Raw genomic sequence first — 17,768 nt, 5'->3', positions numbered from 1 at the left:
GCAGACATCATGGTAAACTGTGATTTGCACATTTTGGCTTGGTCAGATTCCATGTAGTTGTGATGTCTGAATGCAGGTAGGTCCAGCAAACCGAGGTTTATTAGTTGGTACCAAACAGTGATGTCAGAATATGCAGTTTGTTCAGTAGCAGCCCCCCCCCCTTGTGGTTACAATGTAGGGTAGTAGTTCTCCTTGCTGGGAGGTGGAGAGCTGGTGGAAAACCCCAGCAGACAAACCAGAGGTTGTGCACAAACTGGGATTTGTTACTTCTGTCTGGTAGACAAATTCGCTATCCTTTCAAAAGGCAGCAAAGAAATGACTTGGTAGGGACTTGTGACCCAGCAGGGAGGGGCTCAGCTCCTCGACCCTATCCGCAAGGTGAAGACAAGTGGTCTAGACCGGTGTGGCAACTAGGTCAGTAACCTGGATGTTTAACAGAATTAAGCTACAGCCAGGGCTGCTTCAAATTCCTACTGCACATTTTCTGATCCTTGGCCGCACAGAGAACAAATGGCTGATACGCCCTACCTTTTAACATGGAGTAAAAGCAATTTTTCCCCCTCCCCTCCGCCGCCTCCTTCCCAAGAATGTTGGGAGGATTAATTAGCTTCATGAATGTAATGCGCTGTCTTAATTGTTAAGTGTTATTAATCCAAATGAGTAAGGTAGGAGACAGGAGAGGAGGGGTGCTGGTCGGGGAGGAGGAAAAGGGTTTTTTTATTGTTAAGATAAGCAGCGCAGAAAGCTAGTCTAAATACCCTTCTCTGTTGCTCTTGGCTATTAGCTTTCATTCTTGACTTGGGGAGGGAGGGGGTACTGGGGGTTTGTATCTGGAGAGTTTGGAGGGGAGAAAGAGGGAGGAACTAACTACCGGGCATGGTTTTGCAGAAGTTGGGATTTGTGTGTGTGTGTGTGTGTGTGTGTGAGAGAGAGAGAGAGAGAGAGAGAGAGAGAGAGAGCTTTTCCTCCATGCGCTTAGGCACAGAAGTGATTAGATTATGAAAGCAGACAGAACTAATGATTAACTTTTTCAGTCTGTGTGCTGTCTCCAGTCTGGCGCTGTGTGTTCTCTTTTCCCTAAGTAGGCCCTGGACTGAGTCGACAGGGTATTAGGTTGTAAAGAAAGACAGAAGGAATGAAAGCCAGGGGAGGGAAAGAAGCAGAAGGGGAAAGGAGGAGGGGTGGAATTGAGGGGAGGGTGCTTTTCTTCCATCGGATCCGGGAATGGAATTTATTGGCTGGAATGTAGTAAATGCCAGGCCGTCTAAACAGTTTTCATAATTGTTATTGGGGGGTGGGGGGGGTAGAAGCTGGATGAGAAATGAGGGTTGGGGAATGGAGAGAACTTTTTTGTTTCTGAGCTTATATTTTTACTGCCTGTAGCTGTATGTAAGGAACACTTCCTTTGACTCTCTAGGAAAATACTGTTTTAATCAAGAGGCTTTTTTGGCTGAAATGTTTAGTCTTGCAACCTGAGAAGGATTTCCCCTTTCTTGTGCATTTCATATTCTCTCTCTCTCTCTCTCTCTCTCTCTCTCTCTCTCTCTCTCTCTCTCTCTCTCTCTCTCTCTCTCTCTCTCTGAATTATTAAAATTAGATTTGCAGAAAGCATATTATATCTGTATGGAATGCAGCTAGACACGCAAGGGGAAAAAACAGTCGTACTCAGTATTCTGTGATAGTTCAGTTAGTAGATTACTACAAGTTGTTGATATTTATTTTTTAAGCCTTCAGAAGTTTTTAGTAGCCTGGCTGTTCGGGCATACTTACCTTAGTCTTTTGGGGGCCAGAATGGAAGTGGGGAGTACATTTAAAAAAAAAAAACAATTCCTTCCACTCTGATCTCCTGGAGTTAATTTATAAGCTTGTCCTGTAGAAAGATTGCGTTGCTTTTATTCTTTAGGTGTGCAGTGCTTTTAAGCGAGTTTTGTTTTTTCAACTCAGAACATCTTGAAACTTGCCCCTGGTTTTGTCCTGGATGATAATCGCAAGGTTGACGAGTTTGGTTTTAATGCTTGATGGGTTCTCGGTTGTGAAATCTTGCGCAGTCTATTCTTTTGGGATGGTGGGGAGAGATGACACAATAGTTCCTTCTCAGGGGGTGCATTCTCTTAAAAACCCTCAGTGGTGGCTTCTAAGCCTACCAGTACCATAAGCATTTCTCAGCTCTCCTAGAGAACAGCCTCAGGTTGATGGAACTGTAAAGGTGCTGAAGTTTTAAGTACAATTGGGGTTGTCGCTCTATATTATTTATATGTGACATATCCCACCCTTCCTTCCAGCATGGAGTTTCCAGGCTGGCCAGGTCCAGGCCTGCTTAGCTTCAGAGACAAAGCTGTATCTCGGGTATCTTCAAACCATTTTCCCTAGGCAGCATTTCAAATGAATGTGTACGTGTTGTAGGCTACAGGATGATAGTATCAAGCTGTGTTGGCAAAGGGGAGTGGCATTGAAGTGTCTCTTGGTTGTGGTCTGAGTTCCTTCTTTTGGCTAGAAAACCTGTTCTGTTCGGTTGTACCTACAGTGTGAGATGAAAAAGAAAAGCATGGGAACGGTAAATGTAATTTTTATAGCTGGAGAAGAAGAGAAAACAGCCAAGGTGTTTGGAAGTGAGTTTGCTTCCTGAACGTAAACAGTAAGAGACAAGTATAGTAGGTACAGATAGAGAAGATAATTAATTTTGTTGGAATAGCATCTGCTTATGTGGCAGTATGCAGAATTGTGAGTTGTAATAGGCAAGACAGAAAGATGGCTCAGTCAGCGAAGGCTTCTGTGAAACTTTGAACATTTGCATGATCCTACACTGGTAATTAAACGGGATCTGTACCCTTTGCAAGAATACACAGGGCTGCCGCTGAAAATAGAAGTGCTGGGTTGAATTTCCCAACTCCGTTCTATAACGTGATACAGTTTGCCTCCTGACATCACAGTGCTGTGTTTTCTCACTTCTTTTCCTCCTCGTGGGAGGGTGAGGGGGACACACAAAATACCAAACCCAGCCAAGGGCAAGTTGTAGAAGTTACACCAAACTTGACATTGGGCTATCATTTCCAGTAGCATTCCTGAGTTTTGTATCATGTAGTTCAACCCATGGGGAGCAGTCTTAAGCAGATCTACTCAGAAGTAAGTCCCATGTTATTTCATGGGGTTTACTCCCAGGAAGGTGTCACTTAGGATTTCAACCTTCGTCATTTAGAAAGGGAACATTCAAATTTCATTCTTATGTTCTTATGTATCCAGTTTCATTCTTGTGTTCTTATGTATGTGGTATATGGATCCAGATTTAACATCTTAACCTGCTCTATAATCTTTCCACTCTGGAACTAAGGGCCAAACTAGATGAAACCCACATCTGCCATGGGGGGACACCACCATTTAAGGGTTCTTTAAAATCACTGTGGGGCCCTTGAAAACCGGAGGGGGGGGTCCTGCGTGGGACCATGATGCAGCGATGGTTTCATCTAGTTTGGCCATAAGACCTTAGCTGTCTTAAATAATGAAGAAGAGGGGTGTCCAAGCCAATGTTAAAGAAATGAGAGTGAGTGGGTTGTGGAAATAGTAAAGAGCAGGCAAGTTAGAGTCTCTCTACAAGAGACCTCTTACACGAGGACGCTCAAGTGTAGGGAGACACAATGTTAGCCGGGAAGCGTAATTTAAAAAGACAGAGTTGAAGGCTCTGTCAATTTCACCTTGCTACAGGAGGGCAGTTTAAAAAGACAGAGCCGGCAGAGAATGCTCCTCGGAGAGTTTGTTCGTTTCATCTTCACCTCCTCAAAGGGGAGGTGAAATTTTGGGAGGTGAAGATGAAATTAACGAAGTCTCTGAGGAGCAATCGCTGCCGGCTCTGTCTTCAGCTCCGTCTTTTTAAACTATGCTTTCTGGCCAACACTGCATCTTCCTACACTTGAGCGTCCTCACGTAAGAGGTCTTGTGTAGAGAGACGCCTAGAGTCATGTTGTTTGTTGTGGAAAGAGCATTGGGTTTGGTCATGTGGTACCCAGGGGTTTGGGTCTTCCTTTGACTATAAATCTCACTACAGCCCCTGGCCAGCCAACTTGCTGCCTTTTGGTCTGGGGTTGCTTTGAGGATAAACAAACCCTTTTACTCACCCCGAAGTGCTGTAGAGATTATTAAAATAATGAATTCTTTTGGAGTCGGAGAGGAGGAGGGCGGAAAAAGAATCCAAGAACTTTGGGGGGGGGTGTTGAAGGAGGTGGGGGAGATATGCAGGAAGAAAAGAAGCTCTTGAAATTAAAATGTGAAAAAAATAATTAGACTGGGCTGTATACCAAACAACAGCAAAGAGGACCATTTACTGTAAATATTTTGAATGGATCGGGCTGTGTTTCTTGATCCGCGCCCTTCTTCTAAGACTCCCCCTCCGTCTAAGTAGAAGTTCGGCCTTCAGACACCGCAGTACCCTATAATTTGCATGGCTGATGAGTCCTATTGCCTGGGACAGAGGAAGCTGGAGTCAGCTGGCTTTAGTCTAACCACCAGAGACAGGCCAGGCTCTTTGTTGTGTGTGTATGTGGATCTGTGTGCTTTTTCTAACTATAAAGCGTAGTCGGCAGAGGACTCCGTGGCTCCTGCCTGCTGGCTTTTAAAGTACAATTAGACTTTAAAACTAGGGGGCTCCCCCCCCCTCCTTCCTTCTTCCTCTGTGGATTGTTTCTTAGCTGCAGTAATTGATTACTTGTCATAATTAGACAGAATCCGTGACTAATGAAGCATTTGCGAATCAATTTTTTTTTTGCATGCTTTTCAAAGTCTCTTTTTTAAAAAATGCTATGAGTTTTAGGTCTTTCTGAAGTGCATCCTGCTCTAACTGTATGGAGAGAGAGAGTCACATCCGTGCACTCGTTCATACGTCCGGTGCAATATGGGTAAAGTTGGAAGTGTGGTGGAGTAAATGGGATCTCGCCCTGCCTCCCATGTTCTCTGCACCGCTGTCATTTAAAAATACGGTTTCCATTCCCCAATTTCCTCCCCAGCAGGGATCCAGCAGCTTACAGCATACTTCTCCCCACCTACATTTTATCCTCCCAATAGCCCTGCAAGGTAGTTTAGGCTGAGAAGAGAGTATGACTGGTCCAAGATCACCCCCTGAGCTGTCATGGCAAGGTAGGGATTTGAACCTGGGACTCAAAAAGAGTCCAATAGCACTTTTAAGACTAATCAACTTGATTGTAGCATAAGCTTTCGAGAATCACAGTTCTCTTCGTCAGATGCATCTGACGAAGAGAATGGTGCTATTTCACTACACCACCAGCCTTGTGGAATAAAAAGGGTATTCCTTCAATACTGAAACAAACATACCTTTGATGCCTACAGCCCACACAGTGTAGCAGATAGAGCCCCAGGTTCTAGATGCAGAGGAGTTAGCTGTGTTAGTCTGTAGTAGCAAAATCAAAAAGAGTCCAGTAGCACCTTTAAGACTAACCAACTTTATTGTAGCATAAGCTTTCGAGAATCACAGTTTACTGTAATCCTTGTCCGCTGTGGAACTTGAGGTATCATACTGAGGGCCGTCTCACATTGACTGGCCCTGGGCTGGTTTAGCTTAAGACCATCCCAGAGAAGTTACATGCAAGTGTAGAAGCTTGCATGGCCAGAGGTAGGCAGATGCAATCCCACTTCTCTTTCATGCACAGACTTCATTCATACTGCTGCCCAATGGCTGAACAGAGCCTGTTAATTAATAACTCACTCTTGAGTGGCATGTTCAGAATTCCCAGGGCGGATGGAAGGCTTCCGTTTGCTCCTCTAACCACCCTGATTCTAGAATATCCACAGGGTGGGAAAAAGTACATTTCGGTTTGCATTTTGTAAAATGGAACATTAAAAAAAACAATACATGAATACATACATACGTACACACGCAATCAAATCAAGAGACTGTGATCTCGATTGGCTCCTCCGCCAGGTATGCGTAGCACATAACTTGAGTAATAAACAGAATGTGTGCGCATGACAAGAATACGACCGCATAGGTGGATCGGCCTGTGGGATGCATGCTGTAGGCTGCAGGAGTTCCGTGGGCCTGGAAACAGCACAGTAAGGCTACCTCTCGAGCACTGATTTTGAGGGAAGATGTGTATCAAGGTACAGGGGAATGAAGTGCTGCATCTACAGTGCAGTGCATTGATGTTCTTCGTATTGGGTCCTGGCCTGTGGGATAATTGGCAAAAAGTTTGGCCACCGTTATACAACGGCAGTTTTCTCCTTGCAATGGGAAATTCCTTATTTGTGAGATGCGTGCATGCATCTGATGAAGAGAGCTGTGGCTCTCGAAAGCTTATGCTACAATAAAGTTGGTTAGTCTCAAAGGTGCTACTGGACTCTTTACTATTGTGAGAATACTGTATAAGAAAATTCTTACTGTGTGCTTCCAAGGGTAACAGTGGACACAAAAACGAACAGTCCATTTAGATAAAAGTAAAGTATTCCTCTGTTCCAGAGGAGAGACTCAGAAAAGGCTCACAGTTGTAATTTGTCTGGTGTCTGCCTGTAAGCAAGCAGGGATTTGAACCCAAAATTTGCCTGTTGCACCAGTCAGTCTTGTTTTACATGCAAAACAGGGAAACTAAGTAAAAGTTGAGACTATAGAGGCAGAATCTAATCTCTTGTAAGTTAAATCATATCATTTATTTATAGTTTTGCCTTCTCCCTCTCATGTTTCCGGCTTTCCTTTTTTTGGTGCCAAAATCATAAATTGGATGATACCACGCAGAAATAGACTTGATTTAGGATGCCCATGGTGGCGCCATGGTGCCCGTCAACACCTTTCTTGGCACCCACAAAGTGTTTTTAGAAAGTGAGTGGGGCAAGGTGTGGCGCTGGCCCGGTAGAGCTTCTGATTAGCTGGTGGCGATCTGATTGGCTGGGCAGATTAAAATAACATTGCGTCAGTGGCAGTTGGAACCACAGTGTTGGTTTTGTCTTCTCTTCCCCCTCTTTCCCAGTGTATTTCTAAAATTACCCCTCTTCTCCCCTGGGTTTGGGCTTCCTCTGTGTGTGTCTGAAAAAGGGAGCTCTCACTCGAAATCTTGTTGGTCTCTAAGGTGCCACTGGACTCGAATCCTGCTGTTCAACTGTAGACCAACATGGCTGCCTGCCTAATTTACCCTCTGTGTATGTCTTTGCCTCCTGTTGGCAGCCCTTTTGTGGTTGTGCCCAGCACCCTGTGTCAGAATTCTAGACGTGCCCATATACTCAAAAACGTTAGGAATCCCAGCTTTACAATTTGGTATTTCCAAAGATGGTTGGTAAAAGCCTGTTTCCCAAGGCATGTCTTGGTATTTCTTTTACTTCTGGCTTCGTGGTTTAGTGGAAGTTTGAGTTTCCTCAAGAAGTTGTGATGTAGTGGGAGATCTCATGCTAACAACAAACCTCGTGCTATTTCAGGCCTGTAGAAGTTGGGACCCACCAAGCTGGACGCAGTTCACAAGTTACATACATATGGTGGATTGTGTGCTTGGGAAAAGCGGGTGGATATTTCTAAATAGTGAAAGTCAGCATAAGCATCTTTTGAGGCACATTTCAGTTTGGCAGGTCACAAATGAAGCCAGCCTGAGTTAATCCGGTACGTGCATCTTAAGTATAGCTCACCTTAAGCAGATGCCTGCATGTTCTTAGACTGCCATCTACAACACTGAGGACTAGCAATTTGCTTTTAAATTGGAAACCCAAATACCCCATAACCCCCAATCAAGATTCCACGGCAGTTCTTCCTGTCCCTCAATCCAGAGGGTGTATCTGAGCATGGTCTGGGGGGAAGAGAGTGCTCAGAATTTACAATAGCAAAGGTTTAATAACAGACATGTTTGGTTACTCTCATGTTTCCTTTAAGGGAATTGTATGAATTTCCATCCCCCCCCCTTTTTTTGTTCTCAGCAAAAAGAAGTGTTATTCAGAAGGCATTTGTGTAGCTGGATGGAAACCACTTCTCTTTCTTTTTAAGAGTAATACGCTTTAGCTCATAGGGTTACTTGATGTGTTTGAGTTAAAGAACTTCCTAATTAGAGGCAGAAACAAATTTACAGTCTGGTTTGTGAATTTGTGGATTAAAGGCCCTTAGAAGTACCCATTGACAGGAATGCCTGTAATGGCTCCTAAAGAGATGTTATGGTCTGTTGTGTCAGTAATGCACAGATTAAGTACTCCTTAAATACGTGTTGACACCAAAGCCTGATGATTTCTTTGGAGTCTTTTGTCTGAGCTGTTTTCTACAATCACAATAGAAGGACGTGGGAGATTCAATTTCCTAGACACAGTGGCTTGTTGAGGTCAACATCATTGGGACACAGAGAGGCACTTACGGGGGTGTTTTCTGCATAAACAACTAATACTGTTGGGTTCTTGATCGTTTCTCCTTTACTAGTTTTAAATCTGATCTGAAGCTCAACAGCACAACAATCAAACTCTTTGGTAAAGGGATAGGAACTTTAGACTGTACTACTGCGTATATCACATGCTGTCTGTGGCTGCAAGCATGATCCTGCTATGCAATTTTTGCATTGTTTAACAGTTCAAAGCCTATGCTTTGTTTCAGCTGTTTTCAGATTTCAGCTCACTGGGGAAAGCACTGTCGATTTCTAGGTCTTAGTTCTTGGGTATCAATCAAAAAGGGAGAGTTGTAGGCCGCTTTAGGTCACTCCTGGGGAGAAATATGTATGTCCACGCTATCAGGTTGCAGCTGACATATGGCAACCCCAGCAAAGGGCTTTCAAGGTGAGTGAGAAGCAGAAGTGGGGTGCCATTGCCTTCCTCTACAGAGTCTTCCTAGGGGTAGGTGGATTTCAGTCTTGGGCGGTTTGTTTTCTTCTTAAAAATAATCTAGTGTCCCTGTGGTCCACTACATTTTGTTGACAAAGCAAGATTGCATAGGATCTCTTGAAAGCAGTTACAGCTAATCTGTGTGTTTGCACAGTCTGATGCAAACCGTCACATCCTTAAGCAAGAGAACACTTACGCACTTGGCTCAGAAGAATATAGGAAATGACTTGCAGGGTTCGGACTATAGTCCACGGTTGGGCATTTTTTGCAAAAAAAAAAAAAATCCTAGTAAATAGCAGGGTTCACCTGGAAATTAATGGGTTGATGGCTTATTGGTAGACCATCTTCAGCCTTCTGCCCATTTCTGGTGTAACTGACTCTTAAGGGTAGGCAACTATACCAGATGTTAGGCAAGGTGGTTGAAGACTGCAAAACGTCCGTGATGATACTGGTCCTCCTAACTTAAAGGATTTAATGGCCTAATGCTCTGTTTCCTGGACTTACATTGTTGTTCTGTTCTCTAAAGGCCAGGAGAAGATGAGTGGTGAATGCAAGAGGAAAACGTGCTTATGGGTTGACTGCTACCATGTAGAAAATAGCTTTTCTCCTCTGATGGAGCTATTTCTGTCTGTGTATGTAGTGGTGCAGGCGACATGGGAAGGGTGTGTGAAGATGCCTGGAAAGGTGTCTGTGCAGCTGTCAGTCCCTGGACAGCTGCTTTTATAATCACCTGGAAATAGTTGAATACCTATCAGGAAGCTCCCAGGTTGCTTGTACACAGTCTCTATTCCCAGACCTCGTGTACAGGTGGTTCTGTACATTTTTTTCCTGTACTTTGGTTAGACACTTCTCAACTGCCGAAGTGGAACAGGAAGTAAAAGTTGTTTGGACATTCTCTTTGTCTGATCATTCCTCTAGATAGTTTGAATGTGTGGAATTCCTGATAACCATAAACCTTGTCCTTTTGTTCTTGGTTTGTATTTTATTATCTTGGGAGTATTTGTAAGATCCGTATTTACTGAGAGATTTCTAGGCACCCCCTCTGCAAGCTGAGCATTGCTTCAGCTTTTGCGCACGGGGGCTGGCACTTCCTGCATCTGCAGCCTCTTTGTGTTTGTCTTCTGTTGAACACCTTTGCTGGCTGATCTCTTCTGGGTGCGTGCAGAGTGCAAAACTGTTCCTAGAACTGTTAATTCTAAATCTACAAGAGGGGGAGTCCGTTGAAGCGAAAAAAACCAGACAAACCTGGCTGTGTTTAGCGCTGCTCAATTAGTCCAGGGTCCCAAACGTGATGCCAGAAGGTGCCATGGTACCTGCTAAAACCTTTACTCATGCCTACCATGTTTTTTAGAAAGTGGGTGGGGCAAAGTGGGGCATTTGCTTGGTCGAGTTTCTGATTGGCCACTGGAGAGCCAATTGCTTGGAGTGCATTTTTAAAATCACCCCCCCCCCCTTTCTCCCCTGCATTTGACTTCCTCTGAGTATGTTCAGTTCTGCCTCCTCTGGCAGCCCTTTTGTGGTTGCGTCCAGCAACCTGTTGTCAGAATTCCCAAAGTCCCCGCAAACTGAAAAAAGGTTGGGGGGCCCCTGGGTTAGTCATTGCGACATCCCAACCCCCAGAGCCATTTTGTAGCTTTTAAAAAGCAGGTTTCTCTTACTGAAAACAGTGATAAACAGCTATTTAAATGAATGAACATTTGTTCTCACTGTCGGCGGAGCTAACTGTAGAACAGGTATTATTTACCAAGATGTTTCAAGGTCTAACAGCGATGTATTCTGTCAGCTGTGAATGCAGCGTTAAACAGCAAACAGTAGTTTGTCACCTGCCGCATTCATGAATATGATAAGCAAATTAGGTAAATTGCATGCTGCTGAAAATACAGATTAACTGTTATCGTCTGCTGATACGTTATTGATCTGGCCTTTGGTTCTGATAGCCAGCTGTGGCATCAGTTCTTGGGAACATCTGCAGGAAAGAGTTGGCTCTACTGGAGTGGCTAGAATGTTCTTCTGTGGTTGAGAGAGGGCTGTTTAACAGGGAGATACAAGAGAAGTAAGAAGTCTGTAGTGGCACGAGCACATTCGGAGGCAGCAAGCAAGGAGCCAGTGGTCGATTTGCATTTTGCTTCAGGTTGTGTCTTTTTTTAATGCTGACCGCTGCTGAGGTTGTTGTCCCGTCTCTCGGGTTGTTGTGGCAAATAGACCTGAGCAACCAGCACGAATGCAAAACCCAGATTTGCATGCCACTTCGGATTTTTTTTTTTTTTTTGCCTATTCAGTGTAGGCGACTACTCTTGTGAGACTTTTCATCCGGTAGCAAGGTTTTTGCCTGCTGGAATGGAGTACCTGGGCTGGTTCAGTGCGCTTCAGGGGGCAAGCAAATCCACACGTAGATTGAACTGTATAGCAGTTTTCTGCGTGACATTTAAACTGGAGCGGCAGACAAAAACACGTTCTGTGTCTATAAAATGAAGCACTTGTGTGAAGGAGACTAAATTGAGACGGCCAAATTAAAACTCTGTATCCCATTTTTCACGTTACGTTTCCTTGACTGAGTTTGAAGTTGCGCAGAAAGGCATCGTTCCATTTTATCCCCACAGCAAAATAAATCGGGTGGAAAGAAAGAGACTTGCAAACATCCATCTAATAAATGATAATATTCCCCTCGTGACTCAAGTGGTGATAAGTTTACCAAGGGGTTATCCGCAGAGTACCACTCGATGAATGCTTGTCAGAGCCTGCCACAATCTTGGTTCTGCCACCCATGCAGGAAATGTAACTGCTCAGGCTATCAGGACAGCCTCTTTATGTGGCGAGGTCCTAGTTCTATGGGACATACAATGGAGAAGTCTTTCTGGCGCGTGCTTACCGGAGAGTGGAGAGCCTGCAATTTATGTAGGCTCGGCATTTAACGTAATCTGAAAACTTCTCTTTACTGACGTCTGTCTGAAAATTGCTGGGTGGACTGTCCAAGTCAAAGAGATGAAAGGGAAAGAATGCAGTCTGAGGGATTTCATTCCTTGCCATGGGGTGGCTGCAGTCTGAACGAGAGGTCCTTTTGCATCAGACTATATATATGTCCCTTCCTTGCCTCTTTAGAACTGGGAAAATAGGCCCTAAAGAAGGTTCCCGGTCTTTCCTTTGCATCCTGCACCCCTCCCTTGAAGTCTGTGTCGAAGTAGTTTTGGAAAGTTAGGCTTAAAAGTAATTTGATACACGAGTTGCCTCCAACCTTTTGCAACCTCCTTTTCGCTCCCCCCCTCCTCTCAGCTCCCCCACCCCACCCCTCGCTGCTTATGTGGTGCTTGGTTTCAGTGGGATAGTTATATGAAACAAAGTATTGTGAGGCACTGGAAAGGGGTGGAGAAAAGAGCTGAAAGACAAAATCAGGGTCTATCTCGAAGTTCACTCCACAGACCCGCAGCTCTTTGAGGGGAGAGGGCCACATGGGGGGGGGCTTTCCCCTTCTTTTTCTTCTCCAAGGGAGCAGCCGTAAACTTCAACTTTCTTTTTTTCAAGTAGCGGCCTCAAGCCACTGAGGAAATATTTTCCTAGCTGGCATCGAAATGTGGAAATTGCATGAAACGATCCTCCCCCTCCTTAAAAAAAAAAAAGCACAATGCTAAATTGCAGCGGGTTACGTTGTGCCAAGTCAAAAAGAGTGTGGGTAGCTCAGCTTTATAAGACGTTGCAGAAGAGACTAGAAGACGCAGCTGACGTAGTTGAGGCCCGATTATCTCAGAAGGCATGGTGGCCACCACAGGGCTGCACATTGCTCCTAGGCCACCAATTGCCACCCGTGTGGATGGCCAGCAGCATACAGGTCCTTCCCCTTCACTGAAGAGACCCCTCAGTAAGGGTTGCTTGATGATGAAGAGGGAAGGAACTCCATTGATAGGGGCCACCTGTGTAAGAGGATGTTTTCGTATAATTTTGGTCATGTGGACGCCACCATAGAGTAGAGCGATTTTGCTAAAGCAGCCATGCCCCAGGCCCGCCTCGTTCTGTCCTGTCTTCCAGGATCTCCTTATGTTGTATTATGCCTTGGAGAAGAAAGCAGTTGAACACCACGGTCCCAAATGTTTACTCTGGCGGTGAGATTTTTGTTGATCTCACGTGGGCTGAAGTTCCATGTTTTTGTTGGGAGAGCTCACACAGAACTCTTGGTACACATGAATGAAGGTGCTGGCCGGTGGAAAGGTGTCAGAGGATGTTCTGGAATTCAGACCCGTTTTATATACTCATGGCTGCTGTTTAGAAACTGAGAATGTGGGACAGTTGAGTCCGGTTTGCTAAATTTCTTTTTCTTTTTCTTGCTACCCTTGCAAAACTGAACTGTTTTCATGATCTTCACTGGTCTGCAAAAATCTTTGCTAGCTGATTGCCACGGTACTTAACAGACCATGCAAGTCGTTTGCGAAGGGGGATCTTAAATCCCTGCTTCTTTCTCAGAATTATTGTCTTTCCTCCCGTTCAGCGACCCGGACAAGAGTTGAGAAGGCTTTGGTGGGGAAGGAGTGGGACGTATTCTCCCCTCCTCCTCTGCCTTGCATTTTTTTTGCTAACAAATGCAAGACTTCCGGTCTCCACCCTGCTACCACAAACCACAGTCTAACTGCAATTCAATCAGATTTATAGCTCATCTGATGTCTGCATCCTTTAGCATTTATGACCAGAGATCTGGCTATAGGCGTAAATAAGGCCTGTAAATTATAGCAGATGAGCTTGCCCCTCCCCTCTCGTCTGGACCAAGCGACGTTTAACTCTCCTTTTATGACTCTCTCTCTCTCTCTCTCTCTCTCTCTGGTAATGTGGGGGTGGGGAGAGGAGAATTTATTATATGAAACAAAACTAGGGATTGGCTTTTAAAGACAGAGTGATGTATACAGCTGGTTAGAGTGTACGATACCTAGCTGTCAGTTCTGCTTACCCACATTTGACATCAGAAAAGATGTCTGTGGCTGATTAACAGCTCTTCGGTATTATGTTATCTGTCATTGATTTATTCTTGGCTTAAACTGGATAGCTACATCTAGGATTTAAAGACAAGTTGTGGAGGGGCGGGGTGGTGGAGGAGGAAACCGATTATACCGGGTGACACCATATATGCAGTTTTACATTTTCCAGTACTTCTTTGACCACAGTATTCGCGAATAAGGCCCGTTCTTTGGTCTTGTTCACAAATATTGAATAAATGATAAAGTCGGGGGAAATACATGCGGGTCAGCAGAGATCAGGCCCAAACCACTACTAGATCTGGATGTCATTCTTTACAGTGGGTTTTATCCAGTTCTTTGTGGTGTGTCCTAATGTGAGGACATCTCCGTGAGGTGTCAACTGGATCAGATAATCTTCTCCGGAATCTGGCTGGTATTCTACCGCTCCGCTGGGCAGTTTGGAGCCTTCCTCCATCCAGTGGTGGGCTAGTGGTCGGAATGCCTAAGGAAGCGTTCCCATATAAAACAGTCATTATGGGCCTATAGAGGTTCTAAGCATGCTGCCTTATAGTTCCAAAATTAACATCAGTTTGTTTCTTCCTTCCTTTAGATTCCCAAGTTCTTCAAGAGCCAGGGGATCCGTCACACTGGTGCGTGGTGGCATACTGGGAAGAAAAGACACGTGTGGGTCGGCTATATTCTGTCCAAGAGCCCTCCCTGGATATCTTCTATGATCTACCTCAGGGGAACGGCTTCTGCCTCGGACAGCTCAACTCGGACAATAAGAGCCAGCTGGTTCAAAAAGTCCGCAGCAAGATTGGCTACGGCATCCAGCTGACCAAGGAAGTCGATGGGGTGTGGGTTTATAACCGCAGCAGTTACCCCATTTTCATCAAGTCGGCCACACTGGACAACCCTGACTCCAGGACGTTATTGGTTCATAAAGTGTTCCCAGGCTTTTCCATCAAAGCGTTCGATTACGAGAAAGCGTACAGCTTGCAGAGGCCCAACGACCACGAGTTTATGCAGCAGCCGTGGACTGGCTTCACCGTTCAGATCAGTTTTGTGAAAGGTTGGGGCCAGTGCTATACGAGACAGTTCATCAGCAGTTGCCCGTGTTGGTTGGAGGTTATTTTTAATAATCGATGACTTGAGACTCTAGATCGGACTCAGCAATGACATTTTATAACTACTTTGCTGCTAAATATCTCCTTCTGAGTGCTTGCTTTTTCATGCAAACTTTTTTTGTTTGTTTGTTTCTGTTTTGAGAAATAGCTTATGGAAAGATTTCTCTCTCTTTTTTATTTGGCTTCGGTATTTTGATAAGTTTTTTTTTTAACTTTTAAAAAGTGTGAACGACCAATAACTCAGAAGGGGAAAAGAAGGCACCTGGGGGAGGGGGGAATGGATGAGCGTTTGTTTGAACGTGTGTCGTTAGCGATTGTTTTGTACCCTTTAAATTATTGTCCAAACCAGGAGGATAGAATTGGACGCAACTTGGGTTTTTGCATAGCGCCCTCTTTTGAATACAAAGCATTTTCTGTTTGTTTGTTTTTTAAAAAAAAAATTCTGCACGCGCGTGCGCACGCACACACACAGCTCCGGGGCCTGTGCGCCCTCCATTGGATCCACATAATTTTTGTGCACTTGGGCCACCCTTTTGAGCATTGTGGAGGGAACAGATCTTGAGGGTATCGTGTTTTCTCCGTTGAAACGAACGAAGAAGCCACTGAACACGGTGGAGCTCCGTACGTACTTTGGCGCTCTCGTGGCTTGCAAGAAGTTTGCAGGGTAACTTTGATTTCATTCAACGTATGAGCTAACACCAGGTTCTTGCAAACTTGGTGCTAAATCATTCTTACGAGTTCGCTGTGTCACCGACCCCTCACACCACTCCATCCTACTGTGTCATTTGCCTTACAGTGAATCATTCCAGCTGTTGTTCTTTGCAAATACACCAGTTCCTTTGCTGGTAGGAAGGAAGCTGACCCTTGGGGTGGTGAATTCCCCGTATGGTCACTGGCATAGAGTGAATGTACGCAACATGTATTCAAACACACAGGGATAGCTGGGGGGGGGGGGGCAAATGCAGCAGAGCACACCCCCCTTTTACCAATAACTTGTTTATTTTTCCATCTCTGTTCCTCTTTCCAAGTCACCCCAGCCACTGCACAGACCTCTTGCTTCTACACTTTTGTTTGTGTCAGCTTGGAAGAAAAAAGGCTCACACGCAAAAGGACGTGTGAGGTGGATAGAGCACGCCTGCGTTTCTCTCATGCTTTGTGATCATCCATGCTGCCAAGAAAACTGTAAGGGTGCATGGCCGACACTTTTCAGATTGATCTGAGATGCGGACTTATTTTTCTTCTGTTTTTTCCCCAAAGGACGAAAAGGATTTTCAGTATTTATCTCCTTGCAGCCTGGCCTGTTCAGGTTTACGATAGTACTGTTTGCATCCAGAAATTGCAGTCAGTTCATTTCTTTCTTCTTGAATTCATACACTTAGTATGATGATTTTACACTGTTCTTAGCTCAATGAGCATGTTTCGACCTTAACATAAGCTATTTTTCTAAATATAAAAGGTTTAAGTGAACAAGAGAAGCATTCTCTTTGGAATTTTAGCATTGAAGTGCTTTCGAAAGTAAAACAGCAACAAAAAGAGACTCCTGAAAAAAAAATCCTGAGATTTATTAAAGAAAAAAATTGTATTTTATGTTATATATAAATATATTATTACTTGTAAATATAAAGACGTTTTATAAGCATCATTATTTATGTATTGTGCAATGTGTATAAACAAGAAAAAATAAGAAAAAGATGCACTTTGCTTTAATATAAATGCAAATAACAAAATGCCAAATTAAAAAAAAATGATAAAAACATAAAGCTTGGTGTGTTTTCTCTCCTGTTCCATGGATTTTATCATCCAGCTAACCGTTTTTGTAATGGAGTACATTCCATCAAAAACCAAGAAAATGTACATTTGATCTAATACCATACATAGCTTGTTTTTCGAGGATGAGTTGGTGTTAAAAGAGCCAACATTTAAAAATTAAATGTGTCCATGTGTTAGAAATTGCTTACTCAGGTAGCGCTGCAAGCATACAACAACATGGGCGATGTCAGTTCTGCTGTCTATGTAGGTATGGTTGTTTGCACCATGTTACTTGCCTAGCATAACCCAAACTCCTTGACTGCTCCTATTGCGGATGACACACCAGGTTCTGAAGTGAGGGCGATCACTATAAAAAGAGAAATTGCAGGATCTTGTAGCTTCAGGAAAGATCATGCAAGGAAGGGAACCTTAGTTTCATGCCCCAGAACAAGGCTCTCTGTTTTGCTGCTAAGGAGAAAATAAAATGCTATGCAAAGTCAAAGGGAGGTCTTTCACTGCTTTTTCTGCATGCTCTGAGGCACGTTAAGGCCATGCTTCAACGTGCAATTTCAAGTTTGCAGCTGCTTGGCTGATTGAGCCCCAGAGTCCACACAAATGGGGCCAGTGTTCCCCCAAGAGGAGCAGCAGCAATTGTGAACTAATAGTAACAACAGTGTGTTTATATCCTGCCCGTGTGGACAGATTAGTGCCCCACTCAGAGCCGTGAATAAAGTCAGTGTTGTTATTGTCCCCACAATACAGCTGGGGAGCTGGGATGAGAGGAGTGGCTTCCCCAAGGCCACCTGCTGAGCTCGTGCTAGTGAAAATTGAACCAGCAGAGTGATGATTCACAGCCCAACCACTTAACCGCCATGGTACAGCAGCTCCCTTATTACAGCTGGGGAGCTGGGGCTGAGAGGAGTGGCTTACCCAAGGCCAGGTGTAGAGTTCATGGCAGTAGTGGGAGTTAAACTAGCAGAGTGCTGATTTGCATCCCACCCATTTAATCTGTATGCTACAGCAGCTAGAGGAGATAAGGAAGGGGACTGCCATTGGCTCTTCCCCATGAATGTTGCAGCCCCCACCTTTCTCCATATAGACCCAACGTAGAACAGACCTAAAGATCACAGCTGTGGTAGCAGCAGCTGTCTGAGAGCTGAGGTGTCCATCTCCCATC

The 17,768-nt window shown here is 44.5% G+C and overlaps 1 protein-coding gene across 1 annotated transcript in view; it reads left to right on the top strand.

Annotated features, from left to right (window-relative positions):
* The window catches only part of SMAD7 (SMAD family member 7), a 48,478-nt gene extending 31,913 nt beyond the window's left edge, over nucleotides 1-16,565 (top strand). The window contains exon 4 of the mRNA XM_054987411.1: nucleotides 14,326-16,565. Within this exon, the coding sequence (XP_054843386.1) occupies nucleotides 14,326-14,864 (539 nt within the window). The 3' untranslated portion in view covers nucleotides 14,865-16,565. The remainder of the gene's footprint in view (nucleotides 1-14,325) is intronic.
* Nucleotides 16,566-17,768: the final 1,203 nt, after the last annotated feature.

This window comes from Eublepharis macularius, chromosome 8, assembly GCF_028583425.1.
Source record: "Eublepharis macularius isolate TG4126 chromosome 8, MPM_Emac_v1.0, whole genome shotgun sequence".
NCBI lineage: Eukaryota > Metazoa > Chordata > Lepidosauria > Squamata > Eublepharidae > Eublepharis > Eublepharis macularius.
This window is presented reverse-complemented; position numbering and strand designations above follow the sequence as displayed.